The 17,838-nt window shown below is 41.2% G+C and overlaps 1 protein-coding gene across 4 annotated transcripts in view; it reads left to right on the top strand.

The window, feature by feature from the left end:
- Positions 1–286: 286 nt before the first annotated feature.
- bltp3b (bridge-like lipid transfer protein family member 3B) overlaps positions 287–17,838 on the top strand; it is a 47,994-nt gene continuing 30,442 nt past the window's right edge. For 2 of the 4 annotated variants that reach the window (XM_050036128.1, XM_050036127.1), the window contains exons 1-2: positions 289–500; positions 15,813–15,975. In XM_050036128.1, the coding sequence (XP_049892085.1) occupies positions 457–500; positions 15,813–15,975 (207 nt within the window). In that variant the 5' untranslated portion in view covers positions 289–456. Of the gene's footprint in view, positions 501–15,812; positions 15,976–17,838 lie in introns of all 4 variants that reach the window. The other 2 variants (XM_050036126.1, XM_050036129.1) reach the window with 2 other exon arrangements.

Below are 17,838 nucleotides of genomic sequence, written 5' to 3'. Positions count from 1 at the left end.
TATTGCAGAGATCTGGACCGTTTTGAAGCTTTATCAGTGTATCTGCATGACATGGCCTAACGTGATATGCCTTGTCCACGAGCCCCGGCTTTCACTCGGACGCCTGAGATGCCGACTCTCCGCCCGAAATCCCTCTTTTCTCAGAGAAATGAAGCGGGAACCCCGTTAAAATGAAGACCGACGCGGGGATGAGAATTTGAGCCGTGTGTGTGTGTTTATACCTCGAAGTGGGAGAAGCTAGCGGTTAGGCTAGCCACCTAGCTCAGACACNTCCGCCCTAAATCCCTCTTTTCTCAGAGAAATGAAGCGGGAACCCCGTTAAAATGAAGACCGACACGGGGATGAGAATTTGAGCCGTGTGTGTGTTTATACCTCGAAGTGGGAGAAGCTAGCGGTTAGGCTAGCCACCTAGCTCAGACACCCGGCGACGGCTCGGATATCGGGATTTGCGCCGCCATGGCTGGGCTCATCAAGAAGCAGATCCTGAAGCATCTCTCCAGGTCAGTCCTGAAGGGTGTTAGCGGGCAGGGAGTGGAGAGGAAAGGACGACGGAGGGGATTCAGCTGTCAGACAGACGTTTGCTAGCTATCACCATCATGTCAGTTATAACGTTACAACCGAGATAAACGGTTATCTCTCCTCTGAACACTGACTGAAACGTTTCCTTTTGTGGTTTACTAAGATACCTCACACCCTTGTTGTCTGTCAGACTGTCAGCTGCGTATTCAGTTGACGTAACCCTCACTGACCCGGGACGTGGCTACTAGCTGCTAACATGCTAACAGTGGAGGTTGGCTAGTAAAGGGCTAATCCCTCAGCACTTGCTTTAGCTGGTTGAACCAGTCTAGTGGTTGAGTCAGATTGTTAAAACCAACAATCTCAGCCTTCCCCTAAAGGCTAATAATCATTCAGGTTATTGGTAGCTTATGAACACACTGCCAGCAACATAAATCACATAATTATTATAATTATGACTTGACTCTTATGACTTGACTCTAATTTGACTTAAATATTTAGATAATTGTGGCTGTAGGGGTGTAGGCACCACTGTGCCTCCTGATCAGACATCACACAAAGTCCACACACATCCTCAACACACATAATCATTCAGAGAGGGACATTTACTACACTCTGACCCTCATCAAACATATTTGACAGCATTCAGTGGCACCGGTAATCACCCTGTTATATAGCTTGAGATAAATGAACCTAATATTGGTTCAGGATCTGTTTACACTTGCTGTGTAAGGCCCCATTTATTTTAATGTCTCACCGTTATGGGCAGCATTCAGCTCTACCCGCTTCACATGCATTATTTATTGTTTTCCACTGTCCCTCAAGGGACTTTCAATGGACTACTTCCTTGTTTTGTTCTAGGGGGAGAGCTTGTAACACGCAGCACTGTTTTCCTCCCTGGTGCTAACCTGCTACTGACCTATACCAGAGCACCATCAAACAGTAGCATGTATTGAATAGTAATGGCAGTGTGCTAAACTCAAAGGTGGACGGGGCTAACATGGAGTATAAGAAATGACAGCTGTCACATTTATATTGCAGCTCACAGCTGACTAAGTCTTTGAGAAGCTCATCAGTATGCAGGTCGACCTGCTTGTGTTCTTGAGAAGAAAAAGATCCTCCTGCTCGGTGAGGAAAGTCTTTGTGACGACACCGGTGTTATTAATTAGTTACTGGTTAATACCTTAATGGTGCTTAGGATTGATTTGTCCTTCATCTTCTTGCACAATGCCATTTGTCTGCAACACACGGCCAGTGAGTGGCGTGCCCTTCATCGTCCTAGTACTCCCAAGTTGTGTCTGCTTGTGCTCTGTGTGTGCATAAGTGTGTGTGCACATGACTGTGCATGCCCTCAGCAGCATTAGCATCAACGCTGACAGGAAATGACTAGAAGACTTAGTGATGTCATCTGTCTTTGGGCTTGTCATCTGATCTTCTTTGTCCCGGCCTGATTGGTCCGGCACGGAGTGGAAGCTGACCTGTCTGACAGCCGGCCAATCCTGCGCCGTCCGGTGTAGTGATGTCATGATAGAAGTGCTGGTGTCAAAAAGCCAGATCTGCATCACCTTACCTACCTCACTATGTGGCTGTAACTAGACTATCAGTGTGATGCGTGCTCGGATGATTTAGCTCGAGGATGGGTGAAAGAGTTTGTGTGCGGAGATGCTGCCTCGTCAGCGCGGGCCAGGAATAGTTCGCCATGCTGGCTAGATTATTCATACACACTGTAGGTGTGCTTACACAGCTACAGGTTATGTTGTGGGTGTCAACACTGTCAGTTCAGCCTCCATGCTTAATGGTTGTAGAGGACACAGGTCTGTCCAATACTGTCTGTGACCAGGACGAGCCTGTTAGAGTGAGGCAGCACCACCATCTTTACAGCTCATTGAGTCAGAAGCAATGGGTGTTCCTCCTCCGGCCAACACATGTGCACTGAGGCATGCACAACATATTAGACTAGGTGAGGGGGCCTTTTTGTACAATGTGAGCTGTTAGACGCAGCATTGTTTGTGACTTTTCATGTGCAAGAATGAGTTAATATTAAGTGACGTGGCTGAGTTGTTGGTGTGCATTTGTTTGCCTGATGTGCAAGGTTATTTATGAAGAAGGTCGAACTATAGCCCCCTGGGAGTGATGAGGTGACAAGGTGTGTGTTTGTCTGCATCACAGACAGGTTCAGATTATTGACAAGACACTGGCTCACATCCAGACTGAGACAGAGCTCCTGTTACACATACAGATACACACACATAAATGGACAGAGAAATGGCTAAAAACAGTTACTCTTTATTCTCTTTACTCCCCCAAAGAGATAGTTTCTCTTCCTTTCACAGAGAGCTTGATGGGTCAGGCTCAGCTGGTCGATATTTTGACACCAGAGCTTAATTGCAGGTGTTCAAGTTGAAGAATGAGACTCAAGAATGAGACTCGAACTTTCTAGCGATGACTGGTCTTGGCAGAAATAATGCATTCCCAGATGGAGTGCTGTAGATAGAGGGAGACTTGGATTGTCTTACTTTCTTCCCTCCAACTCTATTCTCATTTTTCCTCTTCCCCTCTCCTGCTCATTAGCTGCTAAAAATGTGGTGCACTGACTTTGTCAATTTCAAATAATACATAATCAGTACTGTGAAAATCATCAATGAGGCAAAGGCAAACAATAGAATAACTGTAACAGTGTGGTAGGTTCGATGCAGCCTCTAAGCCTAGGAAAATACAGCACTTATATTACTATGATAACCAAAATGTAAGACGATATCTAGTCTCATATCACGATATCGATATAATATTGATATATTGCTCTGCCCTAGTCGATTTAAATGTCTGAAAATGGTAAAGGGTATTTTCCCAAAGCTCAAGGTGACATGTTCAGACATCTTGTTTGTCAGACAAACGGCTCACAATCCAAAGATATCCAAATTAAAAAGATTTAAAGCAGAGAAAAGCAGCAATTCACATTATTGAAGCTGGATACAATATTAAGAATGACTTAAATCAATTGATAGATTTTCTAAATAGTTGATCAAGTTATTGGTTAATGACACATCTATTTCAGCGCTAAATATGTTGATGGCGAGATGGAAACATCAGTCCTTCCTAAAAGCCATCTAAAATGTCGCAAGAAGTTATTTTTGTTTTGACGGAGCCCCAAAAATGTTACCTTATTTATCAGGTTTGCATCCTTAAAATGTATTTTTGCTTTAAAATGACCCCTGTCTACCCACTATTCAAAGGGACAGTTCACCGAACTATCATAAATACATATTTTTCCTCTTACCTGTAGTGCTACCTATCAGTCTAGATTGTTTTGGTGAGAGTTGCCGAGCGTTAGAGATGTCCTTTTCTTGAATAAAATGTAACGAGATGGCATTTACTCAAGATAATCCACAGACCTTGTTGTGAGAAGTTTCACGTAGGAACTATTTTCTCTCTACCGAACTACACCTGCCAACTGTATCACCCCACAGAAGGAAGCGTGCATCTACTCATGGACGAGAGGTTCGTGCTTGTAACAGCGCAAAATATTAATGGCATCCTCCTTGGCTGAGCTGTAACGTTAGCTAGCTTAGTGGTGCCAGGTGAGCTACCAGTAGATGCACACATCCTTCTGCGCGGTGATATGGTTGGTGGTTTTAGTTAGGAAAATAGAAAATAGTTCCTACATGAAACTGCTCACAACAAGGTCTGTTCATTATCTTGATTTACCGGGTCATGGTTTCTGGAAGGAGACATTACGGTTGAGTTTTTCAAATGCATTTTTTTGGCACTCTGAACACCACGAGCTGAGTGTCATCTAGTTCCATCATATTGGAGAGAAGGCAGACATCTCTACGGCCGATATTTCCAACACTCAGCAACTCACACCAGAACAATCTAGATTGATAAACAGCACTACAGGTAAGAGGATAAATATGTATTTTTGGCATAATCAACATCCTCAGTCACAGGGGAATGTAAAAGTCTTGAGTGGTGGAGGGAGATTAGCTTGATGTGCATAAGACGAAGCTGTTGATGGAGAAACGTACACAGAATGAGCCCCTGAGAATGAAAAGATTATCGCTACCTTCTAATGGAAAGAGTTCACGACCTGGGAGATTAGGATTATAGTCAGGCTGGTATTCAAGGTCCATTTTTGGGGTTAAGTCAGGGCGTTATAGGCGAGTTGACACGATGGTTCAGGCACAGTCTCGCTCACCTCTCCTCTTCCTTTTTCTGTATCATTCAAATCCACTACTCAGTTTTTATGCTGCCCGTGGTGCTTTACGCATTTTATCACATGTAATAAAGATGATGCATTTGGTTTTCGGAATAATCTTAGGACCTCTGACTGATCCCGCAGGAATTTCATCCATTAAATTTTCAATCAGTAAAGAGGAAATGGGTTAGTTAAGGGGGAACTATTTTCAACCCTGAGTCAGCTGAGGTTGAACACAAGGCACTCAGAGGCCAGTGTTAGGAATGTGCAATCAATACGTGCACATATCTGTTCTGAGATTTGGCACCCATTGCGGTGTGAGAGAGGAGATAATTTCTACTCCTGTTTGTCATCACGAGCCTCTGTAGGTCTCTTCCATCCCGCAGCAGCTCTGCGATGATGCACCATAGTGATGAACTCTACTATTCCCAGTGTTATCGCTCACTGCTGGTGGGAAGGCTATTATGGCATGAGTCACGACTGAGTGCCGAGCTGTGGGTGTCTCATCAGTCTGCGTAGTTGTGAGGTACTTGTGTGCCTTTCTGTAGGTGTGACATTTGACCAGGGTCCCTACAGACCTTGGCATCCTCTGCTGCCATGTAACCGGCGTCTTGGATCATTTTCTCCTTCACGCTGAGCTTTGCGTCGTCTCCACAGGGTCATGAATATTCCAGGACTCTTGGGCCTGAGCTGCCAATATAAACTCGCTTTACTTCGACAGGTTGTGTGTGTGGAGGTGTTTTGTAGGAGTTTGTGTGCAGATGTAGATGTGTGTGTTTTTGCACTTGTGCTGCCATGTAGGTTACGAAGTAATCCCTCTTGATGATAACTGTGAGAGGACACAATCTTTTTAATAACTGTTCTGTCAGTATCAGCACAGTGCAGAATCATACAGCAGGAAAGCTGAGACATCAACATGTTTGTGCCTTTTCATAGCATGATATATGCTCTTATCATTGCCAGCAGTATATTGTGTAAGAAAGCAGCTTTATTTTAACTGAGGTATGTAACACATACAGCTTTTTTCAATAGCATAAGCATGTGGCTTTGTTTTATCACAACTTTACAACTTTAAAAAGTGATTTGTTGCTGCACTGACTATGATATTTTTTCTATCTTGTGCGCAGAAGATATGGATCATCAGCTTGAGAGCTGAAGTTATGCTATGCAGGATTGCCGGTTACTGCTTGTAAACATGAACGCTAGCGAAAGTAAAAGTAAAAGCCAACCCCAAATTCACCCTTGTTTGGCATTTTGCCTTGCTTTATTTTTTGGTGCATTGTCTTTTGGATGTGTGCTGGCACCTAGTCGCTACCTTTGGCTGCAGCCTCCCCTGAGTGCTGTGGGGGTACACACCCATAAATGCCCCAAACATAACCAAATAAGAGCAAAGTAAAAAAATACAGGAAGAGGGCACAGTCTCCACAGAAAAATACATCACCCCACACTTGTAGTGGGTCATTAGTAGCGGTGGGAATCACCAGAGGCCACCTGATGCAATATTATCGCGATGCTTGGATCTTGATACAATATCATTGCGATTGTGCTGAGTATTGCGATATATATTGCGATTTATTACTGTTTTTCACCTGCGAATTAAGGACAAACTTTGTCAACATCTGTTTTCATCTAATAACATAAAGTTTTCAGTCTGTTCATCTCTCCTTTCAGTTTTATTGCAGCAACATGTAGCCTATCTAATGGAGTCAAAAAGCAACAAACTTTATTGTTTAGTAGGCACCCAAAAGTTTAACTTGATTGCAATATTAATGATTTACATAATTTAAAAAATTGGCGACTGTGTATCGAGGCAATATATTGAAAAATATTTATTTTTTCCCCCCAACCCATAGTCATAAGTGATGATATACAGGGATTACTTTTGTATGAGTCTAGACATTGTTTTTTAGGAAAATTCTGCACAGTATGCAGCTCCCAACGTCATGTATACACAATATAAAAAGTATTATGGCTCAGTCTTGGGACTTTGGGGACTCCATTACATGATAACTGGCAAATCAAATCAAATCGAAATCGTTAAGTTGTTAGAATACTATCAGGGAAAACTTTTCAAAATCCTACTTTTCCAGTTTTGGTGTATTTACTCACTAAAATCACCTTAACAGTGTCTTCTCAGTGTTCAGCTGAGAGAAGAGATGAGTTGATTAGAATTTTTATAAGCTCATCAAAGTCACCTTTAGTTACTGTCTTTCGCTTGCAGCAGTAAGATGTTTTACGAGCAACAGAGAATGATCTGCAGACTTTTTGTGCAAGTTGAGCCAGGTTGTCCTACAGTGCCTTGTTGCTGTAGGTTGTTTGAGCAATATACAACCCAAGAGGAAGACTGCTACCACGTATTCTGGTGTTTTGGATTAAAATTGAATTTATATCTTTATTTACAGCTAATATTCTCTTAAAACATGCAGGAATTGAACATTAATCAAAGACGAGGCAGTAAAGGACAGTGCTCTCTGTAGGAACGCAAGTTTTGTCTTTGTAAGATGCAAATATAACGTTATTTATCAGGACGTCAAGGCTCTAATGGTGAAACTAGAGATCTTTTTAATGGTAAATGGACTGCACTTGTATAGCGCCTTTCGAGTCTTCTGACCATTCAAAGCGTTTTTACACTACATGTCACATTCACCCATTCACACACTGGTGGCCGAAGTTACCATACATGGTGCCACCTGCTACTCAATAACCATTCATACACACACACACGGATGGAACAGCCATCAGGAACAATTTGGGGTTCAGTATCTTACCCAAGGATACTTCGACATGTGGACGGGAACTGCTGACGACCCACTCTACCTCTGAGCCACAGCCGCCTGAATATTAGTAGAGCTGCACAATTAATCAAAATATTATTAAAATTACAATATGGCCAAGTGCAATATTCAAATCGTAGGAGCTACTGCAGAGCTGCCCTGGCCTACAAATCAGCTTGTTTGTCACAGACCCCAGTAAAATCACATCATCATCATCATTTTTGATTTTTTTTTTTCAGTGACCATTCCCACTGAAATTCAACTAATATTGCAATCACAATATCTGTCAAAGTTATCAGTATATAATTTAGTGTGTTAATAATGCAGTGACCTACATGATTTTTTTTGTTAAAGCGCCTTTATTATGAAAACATCATAACCAAATTCATTGTAATATGTAACTTGTTGCACTTAGATAAATGTATAAATGCTAAAAAAAAAAAGCATTTATCTTTTCTAATTGAAATTCTACTGGCTTCATTGCACTTCTGAAACCAAACCAGCAGCCTTAGCATTTAGTAACCCTTGATCAAATCACTTATTTTATAGCTACATCAATAAAAGACCAGATAGAGCTGCCAGTAAAGACATCTGGACTTTGTTACGTGCTCTTATGAAATACAAAATAAGCTACATAAGCAGGACAATTGGGTCTAGCAGAAAGTTGTAAATGGTTCATGATATCCACCTTTGGCTTTTTTGCTTTAAAAATTATGAAAATGACATTGTCCGATCATCAAAATAGTTGCAAATTAGTTTTCTGTCAATCAAGTAATCGATTAATTGACTAATCGTTGCAGCTCAAAGCAAAACATGATATTATGTAATATGAATATTGGGCAAAGCTGGTTGACAATGCCAACCGGTAATTAAGAAAAGGTTGACACATGTAGGTGGTTGTTGTTTTTAGGTTGGGGTTTTTAAGGTTTCCATTTGATATCCCAACACACCCACACTGTGGGCAGTCAGCCGGCAGACACTGCAGTGCTGCTCTCCTCTAACAGGAGTGCAGTAAAGGAATAAAGAACATTTATTTCTAAAAATCGATTAAAATATATATGGAAATCTACTTTATTGGATTAAATTTGATGAGCTTTTATAGGACATTAACGAGGCTTGTTTTAAAACGAAGTCAGGTGACCACCATCATGTAAGACAAATAAGCGGAGGTAACACTTAAATTGTCTTAGTTGGTCACATTTACCACAGTTATCTTGAGTGCTTCAGTGGCTGTTTTGGTTTTCTCAGCTGGTCTCTAACTGATAATAAAGTGCCTTGATACTCATTACACTCTACTCTTGTCACTGAATGAGCAAGTGAAGGATTTAGAGGCCAAATTAAATGTCACATTCTCCATTTTTGTTCTCGAGCCAAGTCTGCTGCTTGAACTGGCACGAAAGAATGTGGTAACATCCCAGATCCCTCTCTTCTCTTGAAAACCACACTCCTAAATCCGAAAGGAGCACCCTGACGACATCTCCTCTATTTCTTTCTTTTTAACTTAAGTTTCTGTGTCACCCTGTCTGTCTGTCTGTCTCTTTGTCTTTATTTCTGTCTTTACGTTGCCACAGTCTCGGTTGCTAAAACAAGCCGGTCGTGTGTTTGAGTCACTCTGGCCGTCTTCCCTCAGGCTGCTGGCTTGCTGGCACTGATGTCATCAGGCTGCGCCACGAATGCAGCATCAGGGCAGGAAAAAGTTTCCATTCGCAGGATTCACAGCCATCAGCATTTGAAGAGTGGCGGACTGAAGTCTGCTCTCTGTGTATTTGTGGTTAAGGGGAAATGTTCTAAGATCAGCAAACTGTTACAGACATCTTAAAGTTGATTTACACACAAGTTTTTGCTTAGTATTATTTTACGTAATGATGTTTATTTCATCATGATTAATCTGGATCTTTTGAAGCGAGGTTGCATGAGGTATTCATTGTCAGTGAATGTTACTTACAGTAGATGTCAGTCGGCATGCCACTAGTTTGGAGAAGCAGACAGAAGAACTGCCATAGAAGCTAAGCAATGTAATGCTGTGGGCAAAGGCAGAATATTTTCACCATTTAACCATCCTGTCTGACAGCGATATCCAACAGGAAACTGAAGCTGTTATATTTCTCTCTTTAAAGCCAGAATTCATTGAGGAAAAAATAGTAATTTAACATCACGGAACCATCAGCTATTTTCTTTTCTTTATGATGATAAATGATTCAAATTTGTGTTGATTTTGGTTAAGTTGGTACGTGACAGTTCTACACATCAAATGAGACATTCAATCTTGACAAACAAAAATAAAATACAATACAAACAGGGTAATAGAGATCCATATAAGAGGGGGTACAGCACCAGTCCCAGTCTGCCAAAAAACAGTCAAAATAACGAAATTAAATTTGAATAAACAAACACATTAAAGTTGATAGTGATAGTAATTTTTGAAAAGGAAAAAAAAGGAATAAATAAAAAAAAATAGACAGGGCAAGACAAAACAAAAATCACACTTCCAGGCTTCTAGACAATGCAAAATGATTCCTAAAATCCCCCCAGATTGGTCCTTGAGCACGGTTACTCATCCAAGGTAACGCAGCTAGGTAAAGCAGTGAAAAGATTTTAAATACAGCACACAGTTAAACTAATATTAATGTTTTTAGGTGGCTGACATACATTTTGCTGCTGCCCTTCCACAGCAGTACGTTTCTTAGCTTCTGTGTCTGTACTCCTGTTTGCTTCTCTAAACTGGTGTCATGCTAATCTATCGATAAGTACCTCATACAACCCCACTCCAAAAAATCTCTTGACAAAAAGGACAGCACATGAGTAATGGGTTAAAACAAACTTCACAGGGAGGAATGTGGGCATGGATTTTTACTGTTGAGTGGTTAATTTTGCATCTGACAGGCAGACAGCCCCCCTCTCCAGCCTGTAGTTAGTCCTAATCTCTTTATGGGCCTGGTTTTGGTCCGGTGAGCTCGGCCCTGCTGACTGGAATAATGGCTGACGGCAAGAGGGGAGGAGATGAAAAGGAAAGATGACTGCGTGTGAACTTAATACCCTCTGCCTCTCGCTGCTGTTCTCAGTAACGAGTGGGATCTGTCTGTGTGAATTAGCTTATTAGTGGCGTTGATATTAGACAGCGGATCAACAACATATTATTACAGTGTTGGTTTATTTATGACTTAGGAAGAAGGGAAGAGGAAGTGAGAGGTTACCCAGGGGAGGCCGAGAAGCCAGATAAGGAGCGAGTGAAGATAGCTGGCTAGCTGGTTGATACTTGATCAGCAGCAGGAATGAATATTTCACTGCTCACAAGACTGAGATACTCCAGCAACAACACCCACCTCTCAGAGACAGACTGTGTTTCTCTCTTTCTGAGTGTGCGTATGCCCACGTGAGAGCGTGTGCACATAATATTATCTGTGTTTTGTTTGTGAGAGTGGGTTTTTTTTTTGTCTTGTTCCCTGTTCCACTGTGCTGAGTCTCTGTTTATGTCTGCTGCTGCCGCTGAATAATTTACAGGTTACATGTTGAATTAGAGACGAATCTAACACTGCGAGGAGAAGGTGTTGAGTGGAAAGAAGCTGGAGTTTGACGGACTGAGATCATTTAAAATCGTGGGTAGCTGAATCATAAAGCATAGCTCATGGGGCAGTTTCTTCCACACTGCAGATACTGAGAGTCTCTGTGCACCTTGCTCCGTCTTCCATCAGTGAAGACTATCAGACTATCAGAACAAAAACCTTTTGTCTCTGAAAATATCCAGTTACTGAGTGGCTCCGTAATCATACATCACCACGTCTAATGACTAACAATGCAAATGGTGCTGCACCAGGGTTCATTTCAGGATTGATAGTAGGGAACAATCGGAGCTTCACTGGTGCTCAGGTCATGGCATAATCAATCCACATAAATATCCACATTAATTACAGTTTATCGACGTCATTATGAAATGCAGTGTTTTCACTATCAGTCATATAAACAGTGTAACTCAGTCATGGTGGGCTGCAGAGCTTGGGTAGGCAGAAATCTGGAAAAGGCCAGAAGAGAAAAAGGCGGAATTTGAAAATACACCCTCTTCCTGCAGCTCTTGCCTCTCTATCGCAAGCCCCTCCCACCAGATGACCACGGGCATATGCATATACACTTCATACAGTAACCTAGTGTTTCCCATACATTCATTTATTCAATATTATTTCATTGCAGACCTGCATGCAGCTCATTTGCTCAGCCCCTCCTCGCGTGCTCTCTCTTTGTTTATCAGACCATAAATCTTGGTACAATTTAGCCACCCTACAATCCCTCCATCTCTCCCCACCCCTGTCGCCTGCTTCCTTAGAAGGAGAACAGGAAGTAGCTTGGGAGACAGACCTTTGGTTGGCAGTTGTAGCGGCTGTAGTGTCCAGCAGCAGTGCCTGGTCTAACCTGTGTAAAGGCAGCAACAGAAAGTTTGCAGATCCTGGAGCTGGGGTGTGTACCTGTGGGATCCGGGTTGCTGCGGCAGCTGACTGGGGTCTGTTTCTGAAGCTGCTGCCTGCTCTCCCCCTGGTGAGGTGGTTCATAGCAGCAGGGAGTGAGGGGGAGGTCACACTTAGATTTGAGGCTCTGTCTACCGTTGGCTACGTAAATGTGAACTTGAAGCCGCAGCCGTGAACCTTAAGCTCCGGTTAGCAGAAAGCTAAACTATTCGCAACATTTTCTCTCCTTTTCTGAAACACGTCACTTATATTGACAAAGGTTTTATTACGTTTATTGTTGGACTCTGAAATTAGACTCTCCTTTTGATAAGTCGTCCTCCTTGTTTGGGTTGCTTTGCAGTGTAGGCAGTTGTTGCCAATATTGCAATAGCAACTTTGTCTGCAGGATTCTCAGCCATTGAATCCGACTTTTACAGAAGAGATATGTAGGCTTAGCTTTATTTGAAAAACAGCCAATAGGAGCAACCTCTCTCTGAAATGACCTATGATTGGCCAAAGTCTCCTGTCACTGGCTAGTTAGTTTTCCCTTAAATAGCTTGTATTACAAAATGCTCAAAGTTTATTATGGTATTTTTGCCCAGTGAGGCCAAAATTAAACTGCCTACTCAACTTTAAAGCCACAGCAATCCCTGGTCTTGAGGTACCATACATATGGAAAATATTCCATTAAATTCCACATAGTAGGGTGTACAGATTTGAAATTAGGAAAATTAAAGCACTGGTATCAGATAGGTACTGTGTTTCAACAGGTACAGTAGCCCTTGGGTTTCGGTATCAGGAAGTTGTACGTGTGCTTCCCTATTTGATATCCAATTGTTGTTTGCTACTTTACGCCTTTGGACGATAGTAGTTCAGAGTTGCTGGTTGCTTTGTCGTGGCTAGAGTAATCCCATTTTAAGATTGTCTGTAGTAATGTAATGTTTTGGGGGCTTGGTGTTTAACCTCAGGGCTGTTTTTGTCTTGTTCACTTATTCTATATTCATGATGTAAATAGTAACTTTGATGATATTATTTTGGCAAAGTTCTTGCATGGTTTCTTCTGCCAGGACAAAACTAAACACTGATACGTTTGAGACATTCGGCTTGTTTCGATAGTTTGGAAAAAAAGTGTTTCATGAAACAAATATTGTGGAATATCCTCAGATAGATGAGAGCTGGAGCATTCTTCCAGACCCTGCCTCAGCATCCTAGATAGGCGGCGGACGTACAGCAGGTGGCACATGTCTAACACATGTCTGAGATAAAAAAACAACTAAAGTCATCAGAAATTAAAGACATAATGAACACCATTGAACTGATACCCATTGCTGTTATGATCCGAGCACAGTTGCACACATTCCTCACAGTGTATACGTATCTATGTTAGTAGGACACTAAAATACTAAATCTTGAGTCTGCTGTCTTGGCCGTGATAATCAGGTCACTCTGTCAGTAATGTGTGTTGGTTGTGAAACTCGGAGCTTTTATCCGGCGCTGTTTATAGATAGACGCATGATACTGTAAGTGTGTGAGAGATTAGCAGGATAACAAGATTAAGCCTATAGTGTACTGCATATGTGTGTGTTTAAAAGTGAGTGTTAACACCACTGCCACTGTTTTCTTGAAGTTCAAAGGTGATATAGACAAGTGGCTCCCAACCTTTTTCCTTAACGTACTCCTTTTCTCTCATTAAATAAAATGACAACCCCTAACTAAGTGACATATGATGTTTCATATTAAATTTAACTCAGAACAGTAACAGTGCAGAACAACTGATAAACTGTATAATTAACCCTAATTGTGACCGCAATAACAGATTTGTAAATGATATAAATAATAGATTATTTCCTGTGAATATTACATCAGAGATTACTTTTTATACGATTCTCTGCTGTATTATGTTTATTGAAATAGTGAGATATAGCCCTACTATATATTTTTTGATATTATTGCAACACCCCTTAAAGTCAAGAAGGACTAACAACCCCCCATGAGGCCTTTGCAACCCGTACTTGAGAACCCGTGATACAGACTAAAACCAGGAGGGTGTACTAGAGCTGTACCAAATATTAGTTTTTGGGCATCAAAGCTTCAGTGAGACATATCCACAAAGAATCAAAGCTTTGAAGCTCCAGTTTTTGGTCGACGCAAAAAAAAGAAAACTTTGCAAGATGGCAAACTTAATAACAGTTTTCAGGTTAGCTCATTGTAGGTTTGTTATAAGCCAGTTTCCTTCAACTTTTTGGGGGTCATGATTACAAATTTGAACCTATTCAAGATACTTGATTTTTTTTTTTTTAATCAGTTAGCCTGTCGTGTGTGGTCAATCTGTCCCAGCTTATTACAATCGATGTTGATGCATAATGATTAATGTTATGATAATATATTTATATTTGTAATAAAGTACAAATATGAGGTACTTTTACTTTGCTTGAGTATTTTAATCTTGTCACTTCCTACAACTAGTCTACTACAATTCAGACGGACATACTGTACTTTCTACTCCACTAAAATTATTTGACTTACTTCATAAATTAAGATTTTTGTGCACAAACCATATGAAAATAAACAAGTGCAGCTGAAATGACAAGTCGACTGATTAAAAAAGTAATTGGCCACTTAATTTTTAATCGTGTAAGTCATTTTTAATACAAAAAACATTTCATGGTTCCAGCTTCTCAAATAGGAAGATCTATCTATCTATCTATCGATCTATCTATCTATCTATTGGAGCATTCGAATACTCATTTGGACATTGATTACCATGGCAATGATCGAAGCTTTGAAGCATTCAGGTCAGCCCTCGAATGGACAGACAGTATTGTGCACCTCTGCATGCCACAGGGTGAAGGCGCGTTGCTCTTGACAGACAGAGAATGTGAAATCAATACTATCCCAGACTGGTCCGTGGAAATGCACAGGTCAATATCCATTTAGTATCTGGCTACTCTGCTAACAATTAACCAATAATCAAACTGAGCAAAGGCAGAAAACACTCAGGTCATGGACACTAAGTTTGTGTGTTCAGAGCTGTTTACTTAGCTAAAGAGCAAATAGACTTAACTCACAGAATCACTACAGCATACAGAGACGATATATACACACACAGTGCTTTACTGAGCAAGACACTGAGGTTATAAATATCAATGTTGGCTCATACCTTTTAATTAAAGGTGATTGTTGGCACCTTATCATCCGATGCAGTGTGAGGCTTGAGTACACTTTGTCCTTGCTGTGAACACCGTCCAACATGGATCTCACAAACCGCAATTATCCCAAGCGCCGATGTATAATATAGTGTCAGAGTAAGGTCTTTACCTCACCACTGTACGATCCTGCCTGCTCTCTTTCTTTCTGTCTTAATCCTTGTACATTTGGGAGGGGTTTTTATTCAATATTAAAACTCAAACACACTATACCTTAAGTCTCTCTTCCTCCGTCATAATCAGATTAAGTGGTAACTATGCAAACAAAGCAAACAATTACAGTTAACAACAAAGTTTGAATTGAGTGAAAAACAGCCTTTATAGAGTATTTATTTCCATACTTGTATCTGGGTTAATTGTCTCATAGATGACTTCAACAGCAATGTATAACTCTAAATTATAGGCTTATTTTTGACTGTGCTATTATAAAGTTGTGGTGTTTTTTTCTTAAGTATAATTTCCTCTAAAATTAATGGTTATTGCCTGATATCCATGACAAACTATTTTTAAAACCACGCATTTTGAAAAACGATGCTGTGTGTGTGTCGCATTGGACAGGCACCCCTCTGTGCCCATCACAGTTGGGGTTTGTTTGGCCGGCCCGTTGCTTTGCCAAGAACTTGTTTCTATAAATATTCCCAGGCGCAAACTCAAAGCTGCACTTCTTCTCATCTGTGTCTCGTAGGTTTGCTAAGAACTTGTCGCCAGACAAGATCAACCTGAGCACGCTGAAGGGGGAGGGCCAGCTGACCAACCTGGAGCTGGATGAGGAGGTTCTGCAGAGCCTGCTGGACCTGCCCACCTGGCTGGCCATCAACCGTGTGGAGTGCAACAAAGCCGCCATCAGGGTGAGGGACACTGTCTTGTTAGATTTTAAAGGAATAGTTGGACAGTTAGGGAAGTATGCTTTTTATTTACTCTTTGGCAGATAGATGAGAGTATGCATATCACTCTCATGTCTGTACATTAAATACAAAGCTATAGCCAGCAGCTGGATAGCTTAGCTTAGCATAAAGACTGGAAACAGGAGGAAACATATCTTCATATCATGACTGACAGCAGGGCCTCAAGCAACGTAGTATTCCATGTATATTATGGAGTAACCACAAGTGCTCTACCCATGACTGCAATGTTGGGTTTTAACCAGTTAGTGATTCCCTTAATGGCTGTCACTGGGAGAATCCAAAGGATATGTAAGTGATTTCTGTTTCCAGTTCCCAGTAAAGCAACCTGTGGTTCATGAGGGGTCCATATTCTGAAAATGGAATTGAGAGCTAGAAACAACACATATTTTTACAGGTAGCTATGTGCCTGACTATTTCTTGGCCACTCACAGTCACTTCCTTCCCCAGTTGCCTGGCAACTCTGCTCAGAGCCAAGAAGTACTAGGACGTAACCCTTTGTAAAACAGCGAATAGTTGTTTTTACTCTTCAGTTGTTTGACGGATTAAACAAACAAGATATGGCGTGTTAATTTGTTAACGTTGGAGGTGCTGGTAGGGGGATTATTTTCAGACAAAGCCAGGCTAAGGAGGTTAAAAAGAGGAGAAGTCACGGCGTCATATTGCATTATAACATTGGGGTACAACACTTGCGCAAGTGCATTCTGATCTGCACTTGCCGAAAGGCTCAATAGCTGGCGTGCTATGGTAAAACAAGGTGGATGATTGATCTGGCACCAATAGCAGCCTCTTTGAATAGCCTTGTCTGTTTCCAATTTTTATGCTAAGCTAAGCTAAATGGCTACATGCTGCACCTTCATATGAGGTATCAACCTTCTTATCTAACTCTCTGCTCTAAAGCAGGTAAGTGTGTTTCCCAAAATGCTGAACTTTTGCTGTGAAGGTCCAGTGTGTAGGATTTAGTGGCACTAAGCGGAAACTGAAACTTCTGCTGTTTGCCAAGCATGCAGGAGAACTACGGTGGCCAACATGGAAATGTGAATGTCCCTATCTAGAGCCAATGTTTGGCTTGTCCGCTGTGGGCTACCGTAGAAATGACATTGCGGACTCTGTGGAAGAGGACCCACTTTGTATGTAGATATAAAAGGCTCATTCCAAGGTAACAAAAACACAACAGTTCTTCATGTCAGATGATTATAAAATAATGAAAACATAGTATGAATATTATATTCCCTTTAAAATACACTCTGGACCTTTAAAGCTTTATTGCTCACAGGGTGTTGTTAAAACCAAAGTTCAAACATATGATTTATTACACTAAATTGTCTTTAAAATAATGTACAAAACTGATTTACACATTTTCTTTTCAGGCCTAAATTAATAGAAGCTTAAAAACTGCTTAATAATCCTCTGTATATACGCAGACAGCCTGATGCTTTAATTAAGACACAGCGTAGAGACCTATTAACACCTATCTTGTACACGTCCAGTGTGTCTTCACACTACACACACACACACTGTGCTTGAGCTGTCTGATGCCCCCGATGTGGTCATGATGGTCAGCCAAGTGCCATGTATAACAGCAGACTCTGACACACCCTGGAAACAGTGAATGGAGCCACTTGCAGTCATTTCCATCATGACTGGACTTTTATTCAGTCCAAGGTCCACTTTCCACCTCTGCTTTTCCACCTCCAGCTAATTACTTCTCTCCATTCTTCCCTTCTCTTTCTTAGCACACATTTCATGTTTGAATTTCCATTTTGTTTGGTCACTACCCTTTCTTTGCTGTCTTTCGCTTAAATGGTC

Source organism: Epinephelus moara, chromosome 23 (assembly GCF_006386435.1).
Source record: "Epinephelus moara isolate mb chromosome 23, YSFRI_EMoa_1.0, whole genome shotgun sequence".
Taxonomy (NCBI): domain Eukaryota; kingdom Metazoa; phylum Chordata; class Actinopteri; order Perciformes; family Serranidae; genus Epinephelus; species Epinephelus moara.
Note: the sequence above shows the minus strand (reverse complement) of the source record. Positions and strands in the feature narration are given on the sequence as shown.